At 38.7% G+C, this 21867-nt stretch overlaps 1 protein-coding gene across 1 annotated transcript in view; it reads left to right on the top strand.

The window, feature by feature from the left end:
- The window catches only part of LOC117392020 (WASP homolog-associated protein with actin, membranes and microtubules), a 31797-nt gene that overhangs the window by 3378 nt on the left and 6552 nt on the right, over positions 1 to 21867 (top strand). Inside the window, exons 3-9 of the mRNA XM_033990004.2 lie at positions 902 to 1052; positions 3885 to 4054; positions 12122 to 12311; positions 13489 to 13670; positions 15672 to 15758; positions 17051 to 17146; positions 20965 to 21346. Coding sequence (XP_033845895.1) covers positions 902 to 1052; positions 3885 to 4054; positions 12122 to 12311; positions 13489 to 13670; positions 15672 to 15758; positions 17051 to 17146; positions 20965 to 21346 — 1258 coding nt within the window. The remainder of the gene's footprint in view (positions 1 to 901; positions 1053 to 3884; positions 4055 to 12121; positions 12312 to 13488; positions 13671 to 15671; positions 15759 to 17050; positions 17147 to 20964; positions 21347 to 21867) is intronic.

Raw genomic sequence — 21867 nt, 5'->3', positions numbered from 1 at the left:
TACAAGTGCTTCTTAGAATAGAGAGAGCTGAGCCACAGTTACACTCTCATGACTTTGAATAGACCACCACAGCCGTATAGTGCTTGGTGATTCCCATACAATAGTAATCTATTGTCACTGGAGACAGATGAGCAAGTGATGCCACCAGGCTAAGTTACAAGTCAGATTTGTGGAGATGCAAGCCCATTCACAATGAAGATACTTGTTTTTCAAGGTATTTTTTAGCAATTAAAACATGGACACATGTTATGGAAGAAGTTATGGATCGATATGTTTAATGATTTACTGTGCAAGAGTAAATCATTAAATAGGTAACGGACCCTCCGCCAGAAAAGTTACATAGTGCAGCTTTAACTATAAGGTTAGCAAGTTTACTGTAAACTACAGTCAAATCAAACAAGTTTCAGATTTTAGTTACTGTTGCCACGATACTAAAATTTGAAACTTGATTTCAATACTAAGGAATAGATTCAATGCTCGACAGTGATTCCGATGTCACAATAATACAAATCAGTCTTTATTTAGACAATAGAATGTGATTTTCAGAATTAAATAGTAATACTTTCTTTTATATAACCATGTGGCCTTATATCTGTGTAATCCCTCAGTGGTCCAGTAGGTTCCATAGTGCTCCATGGGCATATACTAGTCTGTGTGGTCTTATACTTGTTCTAATACAGCTCAAGATCATTCTAAAGCTGTTCAGGAAAGGTTCATTTCTGTCCTGTGAATGTGACTTTACTTGCTCAAATGAGTATCTAGTTTTATTACCGATTAGCATCTGATTTTTGATACTTTTGACAACTCAACAGTTTACATAATAGGACCATATGGAGACAAAATATTAAGATGTTTGACATTTACATTACCTAAATAACTGCTCTATTTCTACTCATTTCAGAAATCATTGGAGTTTGAAGACTTGGGTCCCAAAAGGATCGCAGAGCTGCAGAAGGAGGCAGAGGAGTGGAGAGTTAAAGCAGAAAACGCGGTGGCTTCAATACAAGACATCACAGTCAACTACTTCGCTCAGACATCTAAAGCTTTGGCAGGTGCGGCTTGTTTAGTTCTCCATTTTGTGCCAGTCTGAATTAATGAATGGCTCTGTCGTGTGAGGAGACAGTTATGCTGAGGTTAGGGCATAGACTGTATAAGTGAGTGTGACATCATCCATAGCGTTAAGTTCCAGTCAAATGAAGCTCATCGAGACCAGCAGTTAGAGGGGGGAATTTGGAGCTGCAATCCATATTTGGAATAGCAACCAAAGAGCCAATGTGGAGTGAGGCTGTTGAAGGTAATGCCCCCTCCCGCCCACACTGCTGGTTTAGCACAGAGAGGGCGCTTAGCAACACTATGAATCAAACCTGTTGATAACATTAGCTGGAGCCACCTCGGGGAAAGAAGGCACCTGATTTGTGTTCATATCTTGATTTATGGGCACAATAGCAAAAATAAAAATACCAGGATCATGTGGAGAGGATGAATACAAATATTTTAAGACCAAAATGATGAACCTGACAGCAGCAGTCACAGAGAGAGGAATGACAGTTTTTCAATAGAAAGTGAACTGGAGCCAGAGTTGATGGAACCAGAAGGTCGGCCATGCTCACTTCTTATTTGGAGCGTGGAGGCGAGGTTAGCTATGTCCATTTGCATGTACAGTCTATGGGTAAGGGATAGTCAAATTAAAATACTGTAAATTCAAAATAATGTGACTTAAGTATTAATAAGAATAATTACACAAGTAAGTGAAAAAAATGGCATTGACATTCTAGTCAAGTCCCAAATTTTCCATTTATTTATGCTTTAGTCAAAAATAATAAAAACATCAATATCATATGTGAGCAGTGCAAGAAACATGATTGTTCAAAGCATTCATATTAAACATAAAGCTTACTCACCAAACCTTTACTCAAGTCAAAATACTATTACTTCAAAATAATATTCTTCAAGTAGAAAGAAAATCTGGGTGTTTTATATCAAAATATTTTGTCAAAACTGATTACAACCGACCTCCTGATGAAAGAGGAACTGAACATTAAACACCTTTTTTGCTACTACATTGTGTAAATGGTGTTTTAATAGCATTGTCTACTGTTTCTAGTCCTTTTTTTTTTGTCAATTTTAGTTCAAATAGATGCATTTGCTGCAATTTCAAGTACTATATCACACAGGACTGCCCTGATTACAGCCAGGAGTTTTAATTGCAAACACCAGGCTGCAGGAGTGGAGTTTGAAGTGTGGATATCAATCACACTGTTCTTTATATCCCTAGAACCTGCTCCTCCTCCCCACTCACTCTCTTCTTTAGTCCTCTAGGTACTCCCTGCTTTAGCATCTCTATTTGCAATGAGCAGAGTTTAATTATGTAGTCACACTTAAGGATTCATTGAACAAAAACTCTATAACCTGGAAATTCAATATAAATATGCTGATGTCCTACTTTAATGATGTTAATATTTAAAAGTCCTAGTTCGAACACAAAGTTTGGATAAAACTTGCTGGAGGATGTCATTAGCAATTCTGTATTTTCAATGCCTGAACTGACTTTGTTATATAAGATTATCATAGTTGCCCTGTATCTGGCTTTCCCTGTGGCATCGGGCCCTATCTCAGATCAATAATGCATTTTTTTTTTTTTTATTCAAAGCAAAAACTGTTAAAGAGGTCCTAGTCATTAGCATATGGTTTATTAAAAATACTTGAAATACCACTTTTTTGGTTGATACAGTGTAATGGCTTTTCAGTGAGCACTTGTAGAAAGCTTAAATTAGCTTAATGTGTTGAAAGTATCTGAAAAAGCTTTTGATATTTTAGTGGGAGAATAGAATGCAGATGGAATAAAGTAACGTTTAGGTAAGATCGTTTAGGTAAGATCACTGTAGATGGAGGTCGTGGCCTAGTTTCAGTAGATTTCATGCGTTAATCTTTTACCATTTGATAACAAGGCCTTTGTAAAGTCTTGTGTAATCGAAACAAGCTTAGTATGTGGTGGTGAAATTCATTCTCTCTGGATCATTTTTATACATCTTATTTACTGACCCATTACTTTTTGTCATTATTTCTCATAACACCCATCGTAAATTTCCCAAACACTTACTACAATGTTAAAGCAGATCTATTCTGCAAAATCAACTTTTCAGAGCTTTTATGTGTGTATATTATGTGGGTTGTATTATATATGCATGTTATAGTTGTTTCCTTCTCATTTACCCTCTCGAAGTTGTATTTGGAGTGATTTGTGCGCATTTCAGTAATCTTTAGTGGCTTATTTTCAGTATGCCTTTTTGCCGATCAACTCCTGTTTCTTAATCGATGATGCACATAGGATTCTGAAGTGTTGCGTAGTCATTTTGGTACAAATGAAAAAAAAAATCCTAGTGTGATGTGCAGATATACATAGGAGGTGCCGACTCTTTGCTGTGATGACGTTTACGGCTTCGTCAGCTCCCATTGGACACAGCAGTTTTCTAACGCAGAAGTTAGCGATCTTGTTTTCTTTTATTAAGTCGTTTTAGGTGAATATTGCGATTTAAAATGTGCAAATCATAACATAACGATGCATGGGTGTCAGAGATTGTAGCTATAGAGCAGACAGAAGCACAATGGTTTTTTTATACACCTAAAAAAAGGTTTGCGTAGTGTAGTAAAACTAGATAAAAAGTTGCAGGAGTGCAGGAGTTTTTGCTTGTGTGTTAAATATTAAACTGTAGCATACATGAATAATTATTTTGTATTTTGTTCAGTATAATCTGCAATAATGATATCAGAAGCCTCTTGTGGCATCAAAATACACTAGCAATCTAATGATGAGGAAACACCATTATATACATGGTTAAAAGCTCATTAAAGTGTTTTTACATAGTGTGTCCCGTCTCGTGCAGGGATGGTGAGGCAGATGGCGGAGGATAAGAGCCGTTTCGGAGGAGCGGCCTGGGCTTGTGTGACTCCTCGGCTGGAAAAACTGCACTTCCTTTTGGCCAAAGAGACGCTGCAGCACATGAGAGCCACCGAGATGTGTCTGAACCGCAAGAAGAACGACATCAAGAACAAGGTCTGTGAGAGATAAACCCAAGTACTGAGTCTCAAAGCACAGCGAGGTATTCAAACTACATTTAAACACTCCAGGTTTAACCCATTCAGTGCTGAACTTGCCACTTCACTGGTAACTTGAATGGGGAATAAATTGAATGCATGACAAGAAGCAAAAAAAAATATTACGGGCATTGGCCTAGACAGCTCAACACTGAGGGAAATAATAATAATTCTACATATTGTGTGGTACGTGGACTCTCCTTCAACTCAGTGTTTGGAAATTTGAACCATCTTGTTGTGAAGGGCGAGCCAATCAGCCACCGTGTCAGTGCGGGTTTCAGAATGATGCAAAATTAGGACCGTTGCCATAGCAATTGAAGGCAAGGCAAAGCAATGCAAGTTTGTTTGTATAGCACAATTCATGCACAAAGTAATTTAAAGTGCTTTACAGAATAAGAAAGACATTAAATACAACAATACAACAAATCAAAACATAAACTGACAATTCAAAACAAATATCTTATCTATGGAATGTCCTCAAAATGTCACCTATAACAGAAAGCTGAAACCTACAAACTCAGAATATCTAAAATGAGTGAGAAGAGTCGGTTTGGTATTCCACTCGGACTCCTTTGATCTATTTATAAACTCCTTTTTTTAAAATACTTTCCTCCATCAGTGTACATATTCAAACTCCTTTCCTTCCCTAGTTTTATTTTTGGGGGGAAGAGGCGGGTTGCGCATTTTTTACACAGATCACAGTCTCTTCACCTGGATACAGTTGGCAGGTAAATTATTCATCTTGTTAAGCTCCATAAAGTCACGATTCAGAACAAATCAGCACGAGACACATGTGTTTGTAATGAGATCAGCCAAGAGCCCCTCTGCACAGTCCACCTCCTGTCTGTGGAGATACAGCAAAACACTTTATATCTCCACAGATGGTTAGCACCTCCATATGAACTATGTCAATGGCTATGTTTATATGCACATAAAAAATCTGATCATTATCTGATTATTGAAATTTTACACAGCCGGTGCCAATGCTTTGCTGATTCCCGATATCAACCAATACTAGGGTAAAGACTGAACATGTAATTTACTCCCTTTAACACAAACAGCGCATGGTAAAAAATTGTCCAAATGTGTTTTGTAACTGTTATTAATCATTTAAAGTAGGTACAGAACAGCTTTGCAAAGTGTTTTCCACCAACATTGGCCAGTAAATTGTCTTATTAATACCAGTTTATAGACCAAAATGGGATATCAATTCAACCGACTTCCGATCCATACAATGTTTCAGTATCGTCGCCGATCATAGACTGTTTAAAGAAGTGGACTAAGGGAGTGTGACATCACCCACAGTGTTCGGCTCCAGTCTAATGAAACTCATCGAGGCTAGAGCAGTTATACACTCACCTAAAGGATTATTAGGAACACCTGTTCAATTTCTCCTGAATGAAATTATCTAATCAACCAATCACATGGCAGTTGCTTCAGTGCATTTAGGGGTGTGGTCCTGGTCAAGACAATCTCCTGAACTCCAAACTGAATGTCAGAATGGGAAAGAAAGGTGATTTAAGTAATTTTGAGCGTGGCATGGTTGTTGGTGCCAGACGGGCCGGTCTGAGTATTTCACAATCTGCTCAGTTACTGGGATTTTCACGCACAACCATTTCTAGGGTTTACAAAGAATGGTGTGAAAAGGAAAAAACATCCAGTATGTGGCAGTCCTGTGGGCGAAAATGCCTTGTTGATGCTAGAGGTCAGAGGAGAATGGGCCGAGTGATTCAAGCTGATGGAAGAGAAACGTTGACTGAAATAACCACTCGTTACAACCGAGGAATTAGGCAAAGCATTTGTGAAGCCACAACACGCACAACCTTGAGGCGGATGGGCTACAACAGCAGAAGACCCCACCGGGTACCACTCATCTCCACCACAAATAGGAAAAAGAGGCTACAATTTGCACGAGCTCACCAAAATTGGACAGTTGAAGACTGGAAAAATGTTGCCTGGTCTGATGAGTCTCGATTTCTGTTGAGACATTCAAATGGTAGAGTCAGAATTTGGTGTAAACAGAATGAGAACATGGATCCATCATGCCTTGTTACCACTGTGCAGGCTGGTGGTGGTGGTGTAATGGTGTGGGGGATGTTTTCTTGGCACACTTTAGGTCCCTTAGTGCCAATTGGGCATCGTTTAAATGCCACGGGCTACCTGAACATTGTTTCTGACCATGTCCATCCCTTCATGACCACCATGTACCCATCCTCCTCCTCTACTTCCAGCAGGATAATGCACCATGTCATAAAGCTCCAATCATTTCAAATTGGTTTCTTGAACATGACAATGGGTTCACTGTACTACAATGGCCCCCACAGTCACCAGATCTCAACCCGATAGAGCAGGGGTGGCGAACACGCGGCTCTCGAGCCGCATGCGGCTCTCTGCCAATAGGAATGCGGCTCTTTGCCTCGTATAATATTTTCTATATACTGCGGCTCTTTGCATTGTCTCATGTTTCACTTATTTTTTCTCTCTTAAAACACATTCAAATCCACCAGGGCTTATTAAAACAAATAATAAACAATATATAAAAACTGATTTATCAGCTTTTTTTACGCTGCGTCTGACACGGGACCGCGGGTCATCTGCGCGGGTCACGTCTAATGCCGCGAAAATAAGTAAACATTTGATGCGCGTGCAGACTGTTACCCTTGAGTCAAAATGGCAAAATGCTAAACTAATTGAAAATATGAGGATGAACACGGGACATTTCTGGAAGAATGGGAAGATGCTTACTTTTTTATTGAACGGAATGGCACATCACCCTGTTTAATCTGCAATACTACAATATCACATTTCAAGGCTTCAAATCTTTAGCCTCATTTTAGCCTCTCCAGGCTCATATGGACAAGGAATTCCCCAAAGGTTCTGAACTACGCAAGCACAAACTGAGCACCTTGAAAAGCAGGTAAAAAGACTGAAATGTTTCAGCAATGGAACAAGCATGGAGAAACTGTGACACTTGCATCCTATAAAGTGGCCTGGAAGATTGCCCGTGCTAAAAAAAATGTACAACGAAGGAGAATTTTTAAAACAGTGTTTTGTGGATGTAATTGAAACCTTGGCTCCAGATAATAAAAAATCCCACTGAGATTATCCCATCACTCCAACAAGGTAAGAAAATCTGTGATGTGGTTTGGAAATAACACCTGACTTATGCTTGTGTTAATATTTTAATAAGATAAGATAAGATCTGCCTTTATTAGTCCCACAGTGGGGAAATTCCAGTATTGCACCGCACAGTTAAAGAACAGAAGGAAAATGGTACATGCAATAAAACAAGATAATAGATAAATAGCTTAAAATAATTTAAAAAATAAACAAAAAATATTCCATCAGTTTATATTATACAGGCCCTACATGTGTTTCTGAAGTGTGTTCAGTAGTTGTGTGTGTCAGAGAGAGACAGAGATGAAGATAAAGAGCAAGTGTGTGTGTGCTCTATCGCAGGGGTGGCGAACAAGTTAGGTACAAAGAGCCAAAATTTTCAACCGTAAGACTCAAAGAACCACACGACTTGTCTCTTATTAATGTTCATATCTTGAGTTACAGACACAATAGTGAAATAAAAACACCAGGATCATACGAACATTTAAGACCAGAATGAGCCCGACAGCAGTAGTCAATGCAATAACTGGATTTATTCCGCAAGAGCGATTTAAACACGCTGAGTAGGTTTTATGTAGAATTGAACTGGAGAATGGGTCAGAGAAACAGCCTTAAATGTTAAAGATTAAAGGAATTATTTTAAATACAACAGTTACTCTAAAAATCTACTTAGTAAATGACACGAGTCACCCGGTGTTTTGATGATCTCATTCATTTTGAGCACAGAAAAAAAACCTGATCCAATTATTCGGTTATCTCATTATTCTAGTTATGTCATTTATACTGGTCTTGAAAATTTACCCACTGTCAGCTGTATTTATACATTTATAACAACATTGGCCAAAAGTGTTTCACAATTAAAGCTTATACTTATTACGCATGGGACGATATTCAAATTATCAAATGATCATGGCCAAAATAATCGCAATTAACGATAATATCACAATAATTATTTTTAAAAGCTGAACAATTTTATGAATATGAATAATTTAAATATTATGAATGCCTTCCATATTTAAACTGTTGCTCCAGGATGCTCCGGGAGAGTTCATCTGGGAGAAGTAGGTTTGTTCTGTTCTGGTGATTATCTTTGTTGGCGATTCTCATGATTAACGATAAACGATATTATTGTTTATCGTCCCATCCCTAATACTTACACTATGATGCACAGAAGGAATAGCTATTTTAATGATGCCGTGTCTAACCCACCTGTATAACATAACACTACAGAGGTGTTAGTGTTATGTTATACAGGAGGCGTGGAAGGTGCTGTGATGGATTTAGGGTAGAGTGAAAGAGTTGCGTAATATTGTGAAATGGTTACATTGAAGGGAACATGATGCAGTAGTCTGTAATACAAGTGTGTGTTTATATTTGGACAGACGTAGTGAAACTGACAGGGAGACGATCATTTGCAATGTAAACGTACGGGCCTGTAACAGAAGCAGGAACAAGACAAGGTCAAGTCAACATTCATACGGCTAAGTTAAAGGTACATTATGTAACTTTTCTGGTGGAGCGTTGGTGATCTACTTGTTTCCATTGAGATGTTATTACTTTGCCTGGAACGTTCCCCTGTTTGGCATTCAGTGGTGGAACATAAAAAGTAAAAAGAGTAAAGTACTGTACTTAAGTAAACATTTACGTTACTTAACTACATTTTAAAATGTATACTTTTTGCTTTTACTTCACTACACTTGAGAGCAGGTATCTGTACTGTCTACTCTACTACATTTTTTAACTGGATTGACAAGTAAATGTATTTTTTATTACTTTTTGAGACCTACTGAAAAGGCTGAGGGTTTTATTTTTAACATCATAATATCATAATTTGAGCAAACACAAACATACAAATAAAAAAATCACCACATTATAAGACCTCAAAATGTGCGCAAAATACTTCTACTTAAGTAAAAATATTAAAGTACCTTTTTAAAAATGTACCTAAAGAGTAAAAAGTAGATGTTGTCATGTGATACTGTTACTTTCACTTGAGTTTTTTGTTTTTTTTTTACTCTGTTATCTGTACTTTTACTTAAATAACCAAACTGAGTACTTCTTCCACCACTGATGACATTAATCTAATCTATTCCCGTGGAGACAAGCAGGTAGTGGCACCAGGACAAGTTACAAGTCAGATCTGTGGACAGGCCACTCACAGTGAAAATACATGCAGTGACATCGTTTTATTTGAAAAACGCCAGTCAACATTCAGCAGAACTATGGACAAACAGACAAAATGTGTTTCTTTGCTTCTTTTGGCCTCATTTTTGTTCATGGAGCTGTTGTTTTGCTCAAATTATCTTAATACAGCATCATGGAAACAGAAAGGAGTCTCTCTGTTGTTGCTGACTGTGAGTTTAGCTAGCTTGTTAGCCGACGCCCCACAACAATTAATTTCTCAAACAAACGGACTCAGAAACATGTTTTTTTTAAGGAGAGAAAGGTTCAGTTCTTCTGTGTCTGATCTAGAGTCTGTATCAGTGATAACATGAGCGTGTCTGCAGTGTCCCTGTGGTTTCACTCTTCACTGTTTACTTGATTTTCTTGCTTTCAATGTCAGGTACAAACTAAATATTTAGCTGAGTTGTAGACTTTTATATTTGTTATTAAACTGTAGCAGCTCTTTCACATTTTTACATGTGTTTTGAGCTTTAACAGAAGAAAATGTAAATGTAATGAAAGACTCAGACAGACACAAAAGCAACATATTGGTTAGACTTTATTGATTGAGTTGGCTCTCAGACCCCGGCAGAAGACTTTGTGATGAAGGACGTGGGCGGTTACATGACGTTTACAAGATGTCTTCCCCCCTGGGTCTGGACACTGGAGGTGATGGAGGTGAGGCTGAGGGAGTGAAGGGGACAGTGGGATGATGCAAAGCTGAAGGGGAGCTGCTGGGGAGGTGGTGGAGCATCTGTGTTGGGGGTTTAAATTGGGCAGACTGGGCGCTGGTTGGACGAGTAGGAGATGGTGCGAGCAGGAGAGAGGAGTAATTTACCTTATTTGGCCCCACCCACTTTTCCTCATAAATGCAACTAAACCACGTTTTCTTTGTAGTAGCATTTCCAGTGAAGTGAAAATCCTGTTCCTTTCAATGGAGAATTTGGGAAAAGTTTTGGCGCTAAAATATGATATAAAGTAGGTTGATTTGTGTCAGATGTTCTGTGGTTCTGTGCAACAACAAGTCAACACTGCACGGATTCACATACTTTGGAACATTCCAGGCAACGCAATAACATCGTCCACCACCAGAAAAGTTACAGAGTCTACCTTTAATAATGACCACACCTTTTTTTCCAAACACAATGGTTGTATTGGATTTGAAAACATTTTGAACATTTGAAAAAGACAAAGATGGTGGATGTGTATTTCCTTCACTATTTTTGCATGATTTTTTTAACACAAAATTTCTGTGCTAGCCTTTATGAAGTTCACATTTATATTGTTGGTTAATTGGCACATTTTAATAGCGCTTAATCTCTCAGAATTCGTCTGTGTCGCAGCTTCATACTAATTTGAGGAAATAAATCATGCTTCTTTAGTTTATTTTCGTCGTCCTTGACTCTTGTTTCCGAGGCCTGTCTCAGCAGCTCTGGGGAGTCTAGTTTTCTTTTTATTTGCCCGTTTCACTGCGACCTTGAGAGGAGATTTCCGGCTTTTCCATTGTGGTACGGGATTATCACAGAGATCGGAATGCTTCAGGCCAGGAAAATTTAAGCCTTTTTTTTTTTTAGGGATACGCTTTTTGTACTAAAATCCATCAGGTAAATATATATAAAGTCTCTTGAATGAATGCTAATGAAAGAATGGAATCAGGCTGGGCGATATGACTAGGAATGCACCGATCCAGCCTTTTCAGTTCTGATCCTACAGCTTTAAGTACCCACAAGAGAGAGAAGGGCTATAAAAACATTTTACCAAAATAGTTTTATTCCATCATTTTTAATCAGAATATCTGCTGAACTGATAGAAGCTGATATCTGATCCAACAAAATTTACAGTAAAGTTTTTTTTTTTTTCATGGCCGATAGTTCTGCCGATATTTTTGGGCTATTTTCTCCAGATTATGTCATTTTAATCTATTACAAACTCACCCACAGTCCTTTTTGTTTACCTCAAACCTACCAGAGCGCTGTCACATTTTCTGCAGTTATCGCTTCATATAATTAATATTAATATAAAGCTTTGTGTGTATTTTTTAGGCAGCAGGTCGACAAAACAAAATATCGACCCGTGCTGGAGATTTAAGAACAATATCTGACGCTAAAAAGTCCAGATATCGGACCGATTTATCAGCCAAGCGATATATCTGTCTATCTCTAGTTCCGGTGAACCCCGAGATATGACTTTAAAAATGTGTTACAATTTTGATATCATATTGTTTGATCAAAATAATGGTTTATATTTTGTTTTGTTTTATTGTCTTATTAAAACAAATTCAAATATTAGTTTCTTTACTTTATTCCTCCAAAGTCTGAACTCAGCTCCAAACTATGATCGTTTTACCGACCCTGTATGAATCAAATCAAAAGCAAAAAAAAATTGGCACGGACAAAATCGTAAACTAAGCGTCACAATGTATTTAGGGCAGGCAAGGCACGTTTATTTCTATAGCGCAATAAGAATAAGAAACACATTAAAGTCACTACAACAAATCAAAACATAAATAAGCAGAGTAAAACATTAAAAGAGAAGAGGAAAAATCGTTTGGAGTCTGGATTTAAACATTGTCAAATAGAGCCCGTCTCACATCTTCAGGAAGACTATTACAGGTTTTGTATTATGAATTATGAGTCAAAATCTCATCTTGTCTTGTTCTCATAGACCCAATGTCATGTCTCGTTCTCATCTTGTGTAAATCCCCCCAGCTCTCGTGTCCATTACAATAATCCCATTGTCGTTTCAGATGGAAGCCCTGTCCGCCCCGCACAGTCCTGACTCTGGTTCTGGTCCAGACTCGGAGGACTCTGTGGACCAGCTGGAGCTCAGGTTTTATGAGACACAACTAGAACTTTATGACGCAAAGTTTGAAATCCTGAAGAACGAGGAGCAGCTGCTGATGGCTCAGATCGACACTGTCCGAAGGCAAATCAAAGGTAACGATATGTCTGAAGAAGTTAACGCTAAACCAGGGAAGTCCCAGCTTTTCAGGGCGGGACCCCCAAGAAAACCACAAAAAAAAACTAAATTCTGAATGGGCTTGTCTCCTCCACACTGTCCTAGTGAATAAAACAGATAAATAATACATAAAAACCTTGAAACCTCCCCTCACTGCAAAATGAAATTGACCTCTGTAATACTTCCATCTTACCATACACTTTAAACCAGTTTTATTTGTATTTTTATTTATTTATTTATTTAGGATATTTTGTTGCTGACCGATTTCACAAAAATATACTGCGGGAATTTAATACGAATTTAAGTTATCTCCTCCTCTCCAGTTCAAACCTTGCGACCCCCACATTTGAAACCACTGTACTAAATAAATATAACATGTTTTCTCAAGATAATCTCTTTTTTTTAAACTTTGGTGTGTTTTTTGCTCCTAAAATATTGTAAACTAATCTGTTAATATAAAGATATCAAAATAAACTTAAAAAAAAAAACATACAAAATTGAATTACCCTGTTAGATCATGGAGAATATTACAAACCCTTAGTAAACCAGGAATCAACGGGTGTGCTGTGTGTTGCCATCTCCACTAGAGGGCGCTCCCAATACTATTGCAGATTCCATATATAGCGCAATGGATTTTAACTAAACAGTAACACACAACTTAATAATACTGGGATAAACATGTTATTTTTATTTATTTAAAGATGAAAATATCCTGTAAACTATATACAAACCCAAATGCTAAGAATATAACATCATAAATAAATTAATAAAACAAAAGACAGCTCTACAAGACTTAGACTCTACTTTTTGTAGTCACAGCTGCGTGCGGTAGACTGGTGGGCGTGAGGCTATTGATCTGTGCCATCAGCCCCTCCAATCACCACCAATAGTCACACACGCACACACACACACACACACACACACACACACACCACATTCATACTAGGCAGTGTGGGTGCAGTGTCTTGCCTAAGAACACAACATCTATTTCCACAAGATCGACTTCTGCCCACCTGATATTCCCAGCGGTCTCCCATCCAAACTCACACGAGAGCGGGCTTTGACATATAAAGCCATATTGTGTAATTTTACTTGCCTACTTGTACAGTGAACTCCTTCAGATCTTGAAAGTCTTGTGGTGTTGTGTTTTTCCAGAGCTGAATGAGGAGGTGGTGTATTATGATGTGTGTGAGGACCCGGAGGAGCTGCAGAGCCTGGTCCAAACCGGGATCCAGACCGAGTCCCCAGTTCTCCGACAGCTCAAAAAACGACTTCAAACTCTGGAAACCAAGAGAGGCAGCATCTGTGCAAGAAGAGCCTACCTCAGGAACAAGAAGGTTAGGACCAGGTTTTATGGTTTTATCAGTAAAATACCTGCAGCTGGGAACTTGAGTATTCCAGTATATTTAGGGATTATAATGTAATTTAAAGCCCCCAGTTTACTTAAGTTACGTACCTAAGCCTAAGGCACACTTGAACTAAACCCAAAACTACACCTCGAGACTCTAGGCCTGGAAGTGGATCAGGACTAAAACAGGGCCAAAGCAAATCTCCAACAGGATTATGTCTGGATCAAACCAGGACTAAACAAGGACAAGTGTGAATGCAGCATAACTCCAGGACTAGACCAGGACTAGACCAGGACTAGGCCAGGACTAGGCCAGGACGAGGCCAGGACTAGACCAGGACTAGGCCAGGACTAGGCCAGGACTAGGCCAGGACGAGGCCAGGACGAGGCCAGGACTAGACCAGGACTAGGCCAGGACTAGGCCAGGACTAGGCCAGGACTAGACCAGGACTAGACCAGGACTAGACCAGGACTAGACCAGGACTAGACCAGGACTAGACCAGGACTTAACCAGGACTATACCAGGGCCAAACGAGATCAAACCAGGAAACCAGAACCAAGTCTACATCAGCATTAAACTGGGCTCAGGACTAAACTAGGACTAAACCAGTATTTTGCCAGGACTAGAACACCGTCAAATCAAATCTACATCAGGATTGTGACGGGAGCAAGGCAGAATTAAACAAGGAAGTGTGACCGTTTGCTGTATGTCTTGAAATAATCCTCACATTCAGCCAGTGTGGCTCTGCTTTTAAGGCAAACCCTGTACTGTAAAAGTAATAATACAGAAACACTCCTGATGCGTCGGTACGGCATCACACATCACATTATCATTTTAGAGCTGTAATCAAATCAGGAAGTATCTCCTTGTCTACCTCTTCTCTAGCTCTCTTCTCTCTCCTTCTCTTGCTCCTCTCTCTTTCTCTCTCCTCTCTCCTTGTCTTCCTCCTCTTTTTCTCTCTCCTCTCTCTTTCTCCTTGTCTTCCTCCTCTCTCTTTCTCTCTCTCTCCTCTCTCCTTGTCTTCCTCCTCTCTCTCTCTCCTCTCTCCTTCTCTTCCTCCTCTCTTTTTCTCTCTCCTCTCTCTTTCTTCTTGTCTTCCTCCTCTCTCTCCTCTCTCCTTCTCTTCCTCCTCTCTCTTTCTTTCTCTCTCCTCTCTCCTTGTCTTCCTCCTCTTTTTCTCTCTCCTCTCTCTTTCTCCTTGTCTTCCTCCTCTCTCTCCTCCCTCCTTCACTTCCTCCTCCTTCCTTCTCTTCTTCCTCTTGCTAATGTTTTTACGCTCCTGCACAGATGTATTTTTAGATTTCAGTGATTTAATTTCTGTCCTAAATGGCGTCTGCTCATTCTCGCGGCTGATCCAACTTCTTTTGAAATAATAAACTAAGAATATTCATGTTGTATTGATACATTCCGCTTAGTTTTGCTGATCTATCTACATTACTGCACTGAATGTATTATAAATAGTTGATTAATCTTTTTTCAGGATTATAAATCTACTTTTGTCGAGAGTGGGATTTGAACCGCCAACCTTTGGATCAGTGGACAAGATTCCTTTCATGGGACAGTTAAGCGGGGTGGGGGGGTGTGGTTAGTACTTGGAGACCACTGAGAATACCAGGTGCCACAGTGGACAGCAGTGGCTTTGACTGTTGTTATGTCCTTAGGCAAGACACTTTACCCACGTTGCCTTGGTTGAATATCATGTAGGAGTGTTGTTGATGGTTGGAGAGGCCGATGGCGCAGATCTGCACCCTCTACCCTAGGGCAGATGTGGCTGTAGTAGTATCTTTCCACCCCCGAGTGTTTAGTGAATGAATAAGGCATGAAACTGTAAAGCGACTTTGAGCGTCTGGAAAAGCGCTGTATAAAACATAATTATTATTGTATTATTATTAGTAGTAGTAGTCGTGGTAGTTGTAGTAGTAGTCGTAGTAGTCGTAGTGGTTGTGATCTACTACCATCTTAATGCTTCTATGTCATCTCTCTGTTCAGGACCAGTGTGTTGAAGCACGTGAGCAGAAGCAGGTGGCGGCTGAAGAGTCGACCAAAGTCTTCACCCAGCACCACCAAGTTCACCTGGTATGAGCTTTAGCGTCATGTAGACCTTTATATATATATGTATTATATGATTCAAACATATTATTGAACTGTTTATCAAATGTAACAAAAATGTAAATGAACAAGATGGTATAGTTATGAAATGGAAGAGTACAGCACTGTAATGTAAGGCCCATAATAGTATAGGGGTCACTTTGCATTTATATGTTACTGTTAATTTTAGGGTTATGACGATTATTGTGAAAAAAAACATCACAATCTAAAGGGCCCGTATGACGCTGTTTTTCTGATCCATGTTTTAATGTTTCCTCATCACAAACAGACCTGGAGGTGTGTTTTGTTTCATTCACACATGTTTAACACAAACCCTGCACATTTAGGCTAAATTCTTCTCTCAAACTGAAAAACACTCTGTTCCACCTTGTGATGTCATGTCATGGTACAGGAAGTGCTGAAATAAAGGTAAAATGTAGCTCTTAACTTGAACCACTTGACGTCATGACATCACAAGGTGGAACAGAGCATTTTGAGCTTTGGAGATTAGACAGACTAATAATAAAGTGTCACTCAAACATGTGAGAATGAAAAAAACACAACTCCAAGTATGTTTTTGAGGAGATAACAGTATTATAACATTGCTAAAAGCTCACAAGAGTCATTTTTGTGTAATATAGGACCTTTAAAGTGTGTAGGTTAGTCTGCTCAGTTCTCTAAAACAAAATCATTATATTTAAGATTTTAGTAAAAATGTTACCTATTCGTTTCTATTTTTTTTTGTAATTTTGTTGAAAGTTGTAATTTTACTTCCTGGTTGGACACGGTCAGCAGATGTGACATAGAGTGCTGTTACCTAGCAACCATAATGTTAACAAGGGCCAAAACTAGTCTAAATTACACACGATTTATGATTTGACAAAAAGGTAAATGAGAACGTTTTTATTTTGTTGAATCAGTGGTTAAACAGAAAAATGTCATGCCACAGCTACTTTCTTTATTTTCCAGCTTTTTGTTTTCTTCACAACCTGCCTCTTAACTGCTGTAAAACTATGATGAATATTTACCACGTGTACTATTTCACCAAACATAGTAATCTTTCGAAAAAGTATATTAATCTTAATTATAGACTTAAAAACACTTCCCATTTTGTCTTTCTTCTAAACAGGATTACGATTTTTATACCCTCGATATCCTTGCTACTAATCCATAAAGTGAATTTGTTGAATAGCTTAGATTTCATTGTATTGCGCTGTAAAGGATTTTCAAAGTGGAGATTTTCCTTAAATGATCCCGGTCTCTTGTGTGTTGGTGTGCAGAAGCGGGAGAAGAGGAGGGAGGAGGAGCAGCAGAGGAAGCAGTGGGTGGATCAAGAGAGAGAGAAGACGCTCAGCCGATTACGCTCCTTCAGAGAGGTACATGTCTTTTATGAAAAAAACACCAGACGCACTTCAGCTCTTAGCAGTGTAATGTTCAAATACAAGAACTGGGGGTTTTCTGCTTTCAAACAGTAATGGGTTGCGTTCCCCTGATGCTGCGCTGGGTACATTTACATCACTCGTAAAAATCAGATCTTAGCCTGGCACTTAAGTTGTCAAAAATATCGAAAATCAGACGCTAATCGATATTAAAGCTAGTATCTAAACGAGATACTACCTGGACCACTGAGGGATTACACAGATATAAAACCACATGGGAATATAAAAGAAAGTACCACCATTTAGTGTTGAAAATCACATTCAACTGTCGAAATAGTTTTTTTTATTATCATCATGGTATCAGAATCAGTATCGAGTCATATCAAGTCTCGTCTTAGTCTTATAATGAAAATGGAGTTTGAAATTTTAGTACCATGACAACAGTACTATAATTATCGCATACCCTAATAATTAGATCTGATTAGTGTGCGTTTACATGCACAAATGAAGTCTGATCATGAACAACACCCGGTGACTTTCGTATTTGACAAATCATTTCAAAATAACTTTTAAATAATCCAGTAACTCCAGAAAACATGATTTTTGGTGTGGACGTAAACAGCATAGTGTTAAAACTGTGGTAGATTTAGCTGTTTACCTGTTAAAATGCAGATATTATGAGCTGGTTTATGGTTAATATTTTAATTACTGCGCCTTTCCACATAAAGAAAACTGCATATTGATTAATTTGGTTGTTTTTTTTGCGCAGTGGCAAAAAGTGATGGAGTCTTTCAGTTACACAAACATCATTATTGTCAGCATAAAGGACTTTAAGCCATAGTATCAATGTGAAAGGTTTTTGGATCCGAGCCCCTAACCAAACACAGTCAAGTTGAGCATTTAAAGCTGTTGCTGCTGCTTGTGTGGACTGTGTAGTTTTAATCTATGACAGCCATGGATCATTTTGTCATAATTTGCACATTTAAAATCGCAATATTCATCTAAAACTAATTAATAAAAGAAACAAGCCCACCGACTTCCCCGTTAGAAATCTGATTTATGAAATATAGGCCCCAGTAGAAGTTATCAGATTCGAGACAGTGGTCCAAAGGTTTACATTCTCTTTCATTTTTCAAAGAGTTTAATTACACTGATCTCTCACTGAAACAGAGCTTTAGGCAGTTAATGAACACACTTGTCAGAAAGTGGTCCACGGCCGTCTTGGACCATTTATTCCTCATTTTTCCTCAAATCTTTTTTTTTTCTTCCACATTTCGATGCGATCAAAGTCCCAGATCCAGTTATGTGTATGTTTCTGCTTGTTCCCGGATGCAGCAGTGAGCACGGTTGTCATGGAAATACACCAAAGATTTAGAGACGGCCTTTTGGAAACTGAACGCCGTTTTTTCATCCTGTGTTAGCGATATTGTTTTTTTGATTTACCTTAAACCAGTTCACTTCACGCTCCACAGATACAAAGAGGATTTATGTGGGTTATTGTTTTGAAAAGCCACTTTAAAAAAAACATGGTATTGTTGTGTGGGCAATATTGTGAAGATCAGAACTTTGTGAGAGACGAGTGCGTTATTATCCACACATTTATATAAAGAATACTTGTATGTTTAAGTCTTCAAAAACAAAAATATGATGTGCAAGATATTAAAAATGCAGTGAGAATAAAGTGTTTGGTAGCACTTAAAGTCAATAGTGTCTTCTGTCTGTGGTCTGGTCTGCATTTTTTGTTTTGTTTTCTGGACTATATACCATGGATCTATTAAAATAACTGGATAGGGTATTGCTGCTTATCCCTCCTGCCCAGAAAGGATTTTTCTCGAAGAGCGCAAAGTAATCAAAAAAGGCTCGTGTTCCGTTAACAGGGAGGGACAGAGACTGACAGGTCACGTGGTACGACATGAAGTTAAACTGACTTAAAATGTCGTGTCGCTTCAAAAGTGAAATAAATCCACAGAACGGTCCAAATGCAGTTAAAAACTCTTTACTGAGTGCTCACATTGTTGAGGACACATAAATACAAACAAAAAAGGCATTTACAGGACAACAGAAGGTCGAAAAACATTTGGCTCCACTCCACTTTTCCCATGATGCACCTGGACTCGTCTTAAATAATTAACCATAGATCACAAAATAATACAGACAATAAACATTACTGAGGTTTAACTTATGATTAACATTAGCAATAATTAATTAAAGGGAAAATGTAAATAAGTCCGGAGATCCGGTCGTCAAGTCAAATGATTTAGTAACCAAATAATCAAACAATAATCATGTTAACCATATAAATATATTAAAATAACCCCAAATCATGAACCTTAAATAAATATTTAATCAAACTAAAATAATAATTATCTCAATAATGAAAATATTGAGCCTTTATTATAAACACAGAGATGGCTCTAGTGGAATCATTTGGATGAAAAATATTTTAGTTTTATTTCCATAAATCTGATTAAAGTTCTTGTGGGCCAGTTGGTGGCTCAGTTGGTAGAGTGCTGTGGTTCTAAAACAGGGGTGCCGACCGGGGGGAAAGGTTAAAGAGTTGTTGTTTTTTTCTATTTTAGTTTTAACTTTGATATGGATTCTACTTAACAGTACTTCCTGTTAAACATAACCATAACCATAGCACATATTAATTAAATTTAATATTAGCTTTTTGACAAATAACCAGCAACATTTCTTGTGTCACACCCCTCCTCCTCTCAATAATGGTTCGCTCTGTTGTCCACACCAAAATCCGACCGGAAACTAATTGGACAGAGTATCGTTGGTATAGTGGTCAGATCCATTTTAACTTAGGTTGACGGTGCAGTTCCAGCTCCCACAGATGAATACTGTTAACCCACCTCGCTCCCAGTGTCTGCGTACACTGGGGTGTGAATGTGTGAGTGGATCTTTAATGTAAAGTACTTCGAGTGCCTTCAAAGTACAGAAGTACTGTACCATTTTACCATTTTAAGTTAGAACATAAGGTTGTCAAAAAATCTATACCCAGATATTAATCTAAGCTACTAATATTAATACTTAAACCAGCACAGGAACAAACAAACACAATTTGACCTTGTCTCAATAGTTTTAAAATGATCTCAGAAGTAGAAAGTGCCTCTGGTAATATTAAAGAAACTATTATATTTTTGGGTTGAAAATGAACGGGCCAAATTAAGCTCTTTTCTGATCTCTGTTATAATGTAACAAACAGACCTGGAGTTGTGTTTTGTTTCATTCACACATGTTCAACACACACATTCTGCATATTTAGTCTGAGTTCTTCTCTCAAACTGAAAACACTCTGTTCCACCTTGTGATGTCATCATGTGGTAATACAGGAAGTGCTCCACTGTGTTTTTAAACTCCACACACCTTCACTAGAATCATTTGGATCATTTCAGCCCTGGATTTGCCAGTCTGTACTGAACTAAAGGTAAAAGGAGCTGTTCACTTGAAAACTACGTGACATCACAAGGTGGATCAGAGCATTTTGAGCTTTGGAGATGCTCAGACTAATAATAAAGAGTTACTCAAACATGTGTGAATGAAACAAAACACAACCCCAGGTCTGTTTTTGAGGAGGTAACAAAATAATAATAATAATAACATTGAATAAACTATAACTATTGAGCCTTTTCCTTAGAGTTTGTGATGTTTTATTAGGGTTAAGACGATACTAAACCTTCAAACTCCACATACCTCCATCTTTTCTATAAACTACATAAGCCTTGAAGGGACAAACCAATTATAATCTGTATTTACTTCTTACCCAGCTGTACTCAATTCATCTACATTTCTCTCTTTTGTTTTAGAAGCGTCAGGGGCAGTACATTTTGAAGACGTCCCAGTCAAAGCCCCCCTCCCCTGGGTCAAATCAAGACCCTCAGCCCTTCTCCATCATCAGCCTGGGTCCCACCGCGGTTCCTTCGACACGCCCCACCCCGAAAACCAGAAACACTCCCAAAACCAAGAAGGAGCCGGGAAAACCCAAAGATATACCAGTTCAGATCTTCACCGGACCCCCCATGACACCGCCATCCTGCCCTCCCCCTCCTCCACCACCGCCTCCGCCTCCTCCTCCTCCGCCTCCACTGCCCCCTAGTGGTGTCCTGAAAACGGAAGATGAGCCTAAACCGCTGAGTGAGAGGAAAGAGCCACCGTTTCCAGCTAAAAACACTTTGAAACAGAATATAGGTAAGGAGCAGTTTCATATTATTGATTGATCGATTTTGTGAATTCACTTCCTGGTTCGATAAAAAGCATTGTGTACCCAATCTTTTTTTTTAATCGAGTCTAAAATATGAAAAATTGAGGTAAAGAAAAAATGCGTAACTGTCCAAACGTATTACTCAACATTCTAATTATTCACCTTGTTGAGTTTATAAGTGGTTTTCACAGTTTACAGAGGCCAGAGCGGAGGTTGAAAAACACAGTAACGCTAACAAACAACCAGCCTACAAGAAAAGCAGCTCTAAACAGATGGGTTTTGAGATGTTTCTTCAAGGCGGCGAGATCAGTGCAGTCATGGAGTTGCTGAAGTAGGGAGTTCCAGAGGACGGGGACGGCTTTTGTCTCCCCAGGATCAGAGCTTGGTCCTGCAAGAGCGGGACAGGAGCAGGGAGAGGTGGAGCGGAGGGATGGAGTGTGTAGCTGGAGCAAGTCTGAGACGTAGGAGGCGGACTATTTGTAAAACAGTCAACTTAAAGCATTTTTTT

This window comes from Periophthalmus magnuspinnatus, chromosome 3 (assembly GCF_009829125.3).
Source record: "Periophthalmus magnuspinnatus isolate fPerMag1 chromosome 3, fPerMag1.2.pri, whole genome shotgun sequence".
NCBI lineage: Eukaryota > Metazoa > Chordata > Actinopteri > Gobiiformes > Gobiidae > Periophthalmus > Periophthalmus magnuspinnatus.
The sequence above is the reverse complement of the archived record's forward strand: the minus strand, read 5'-3'. Positions and strand labels throughout refer to the sequence as shown.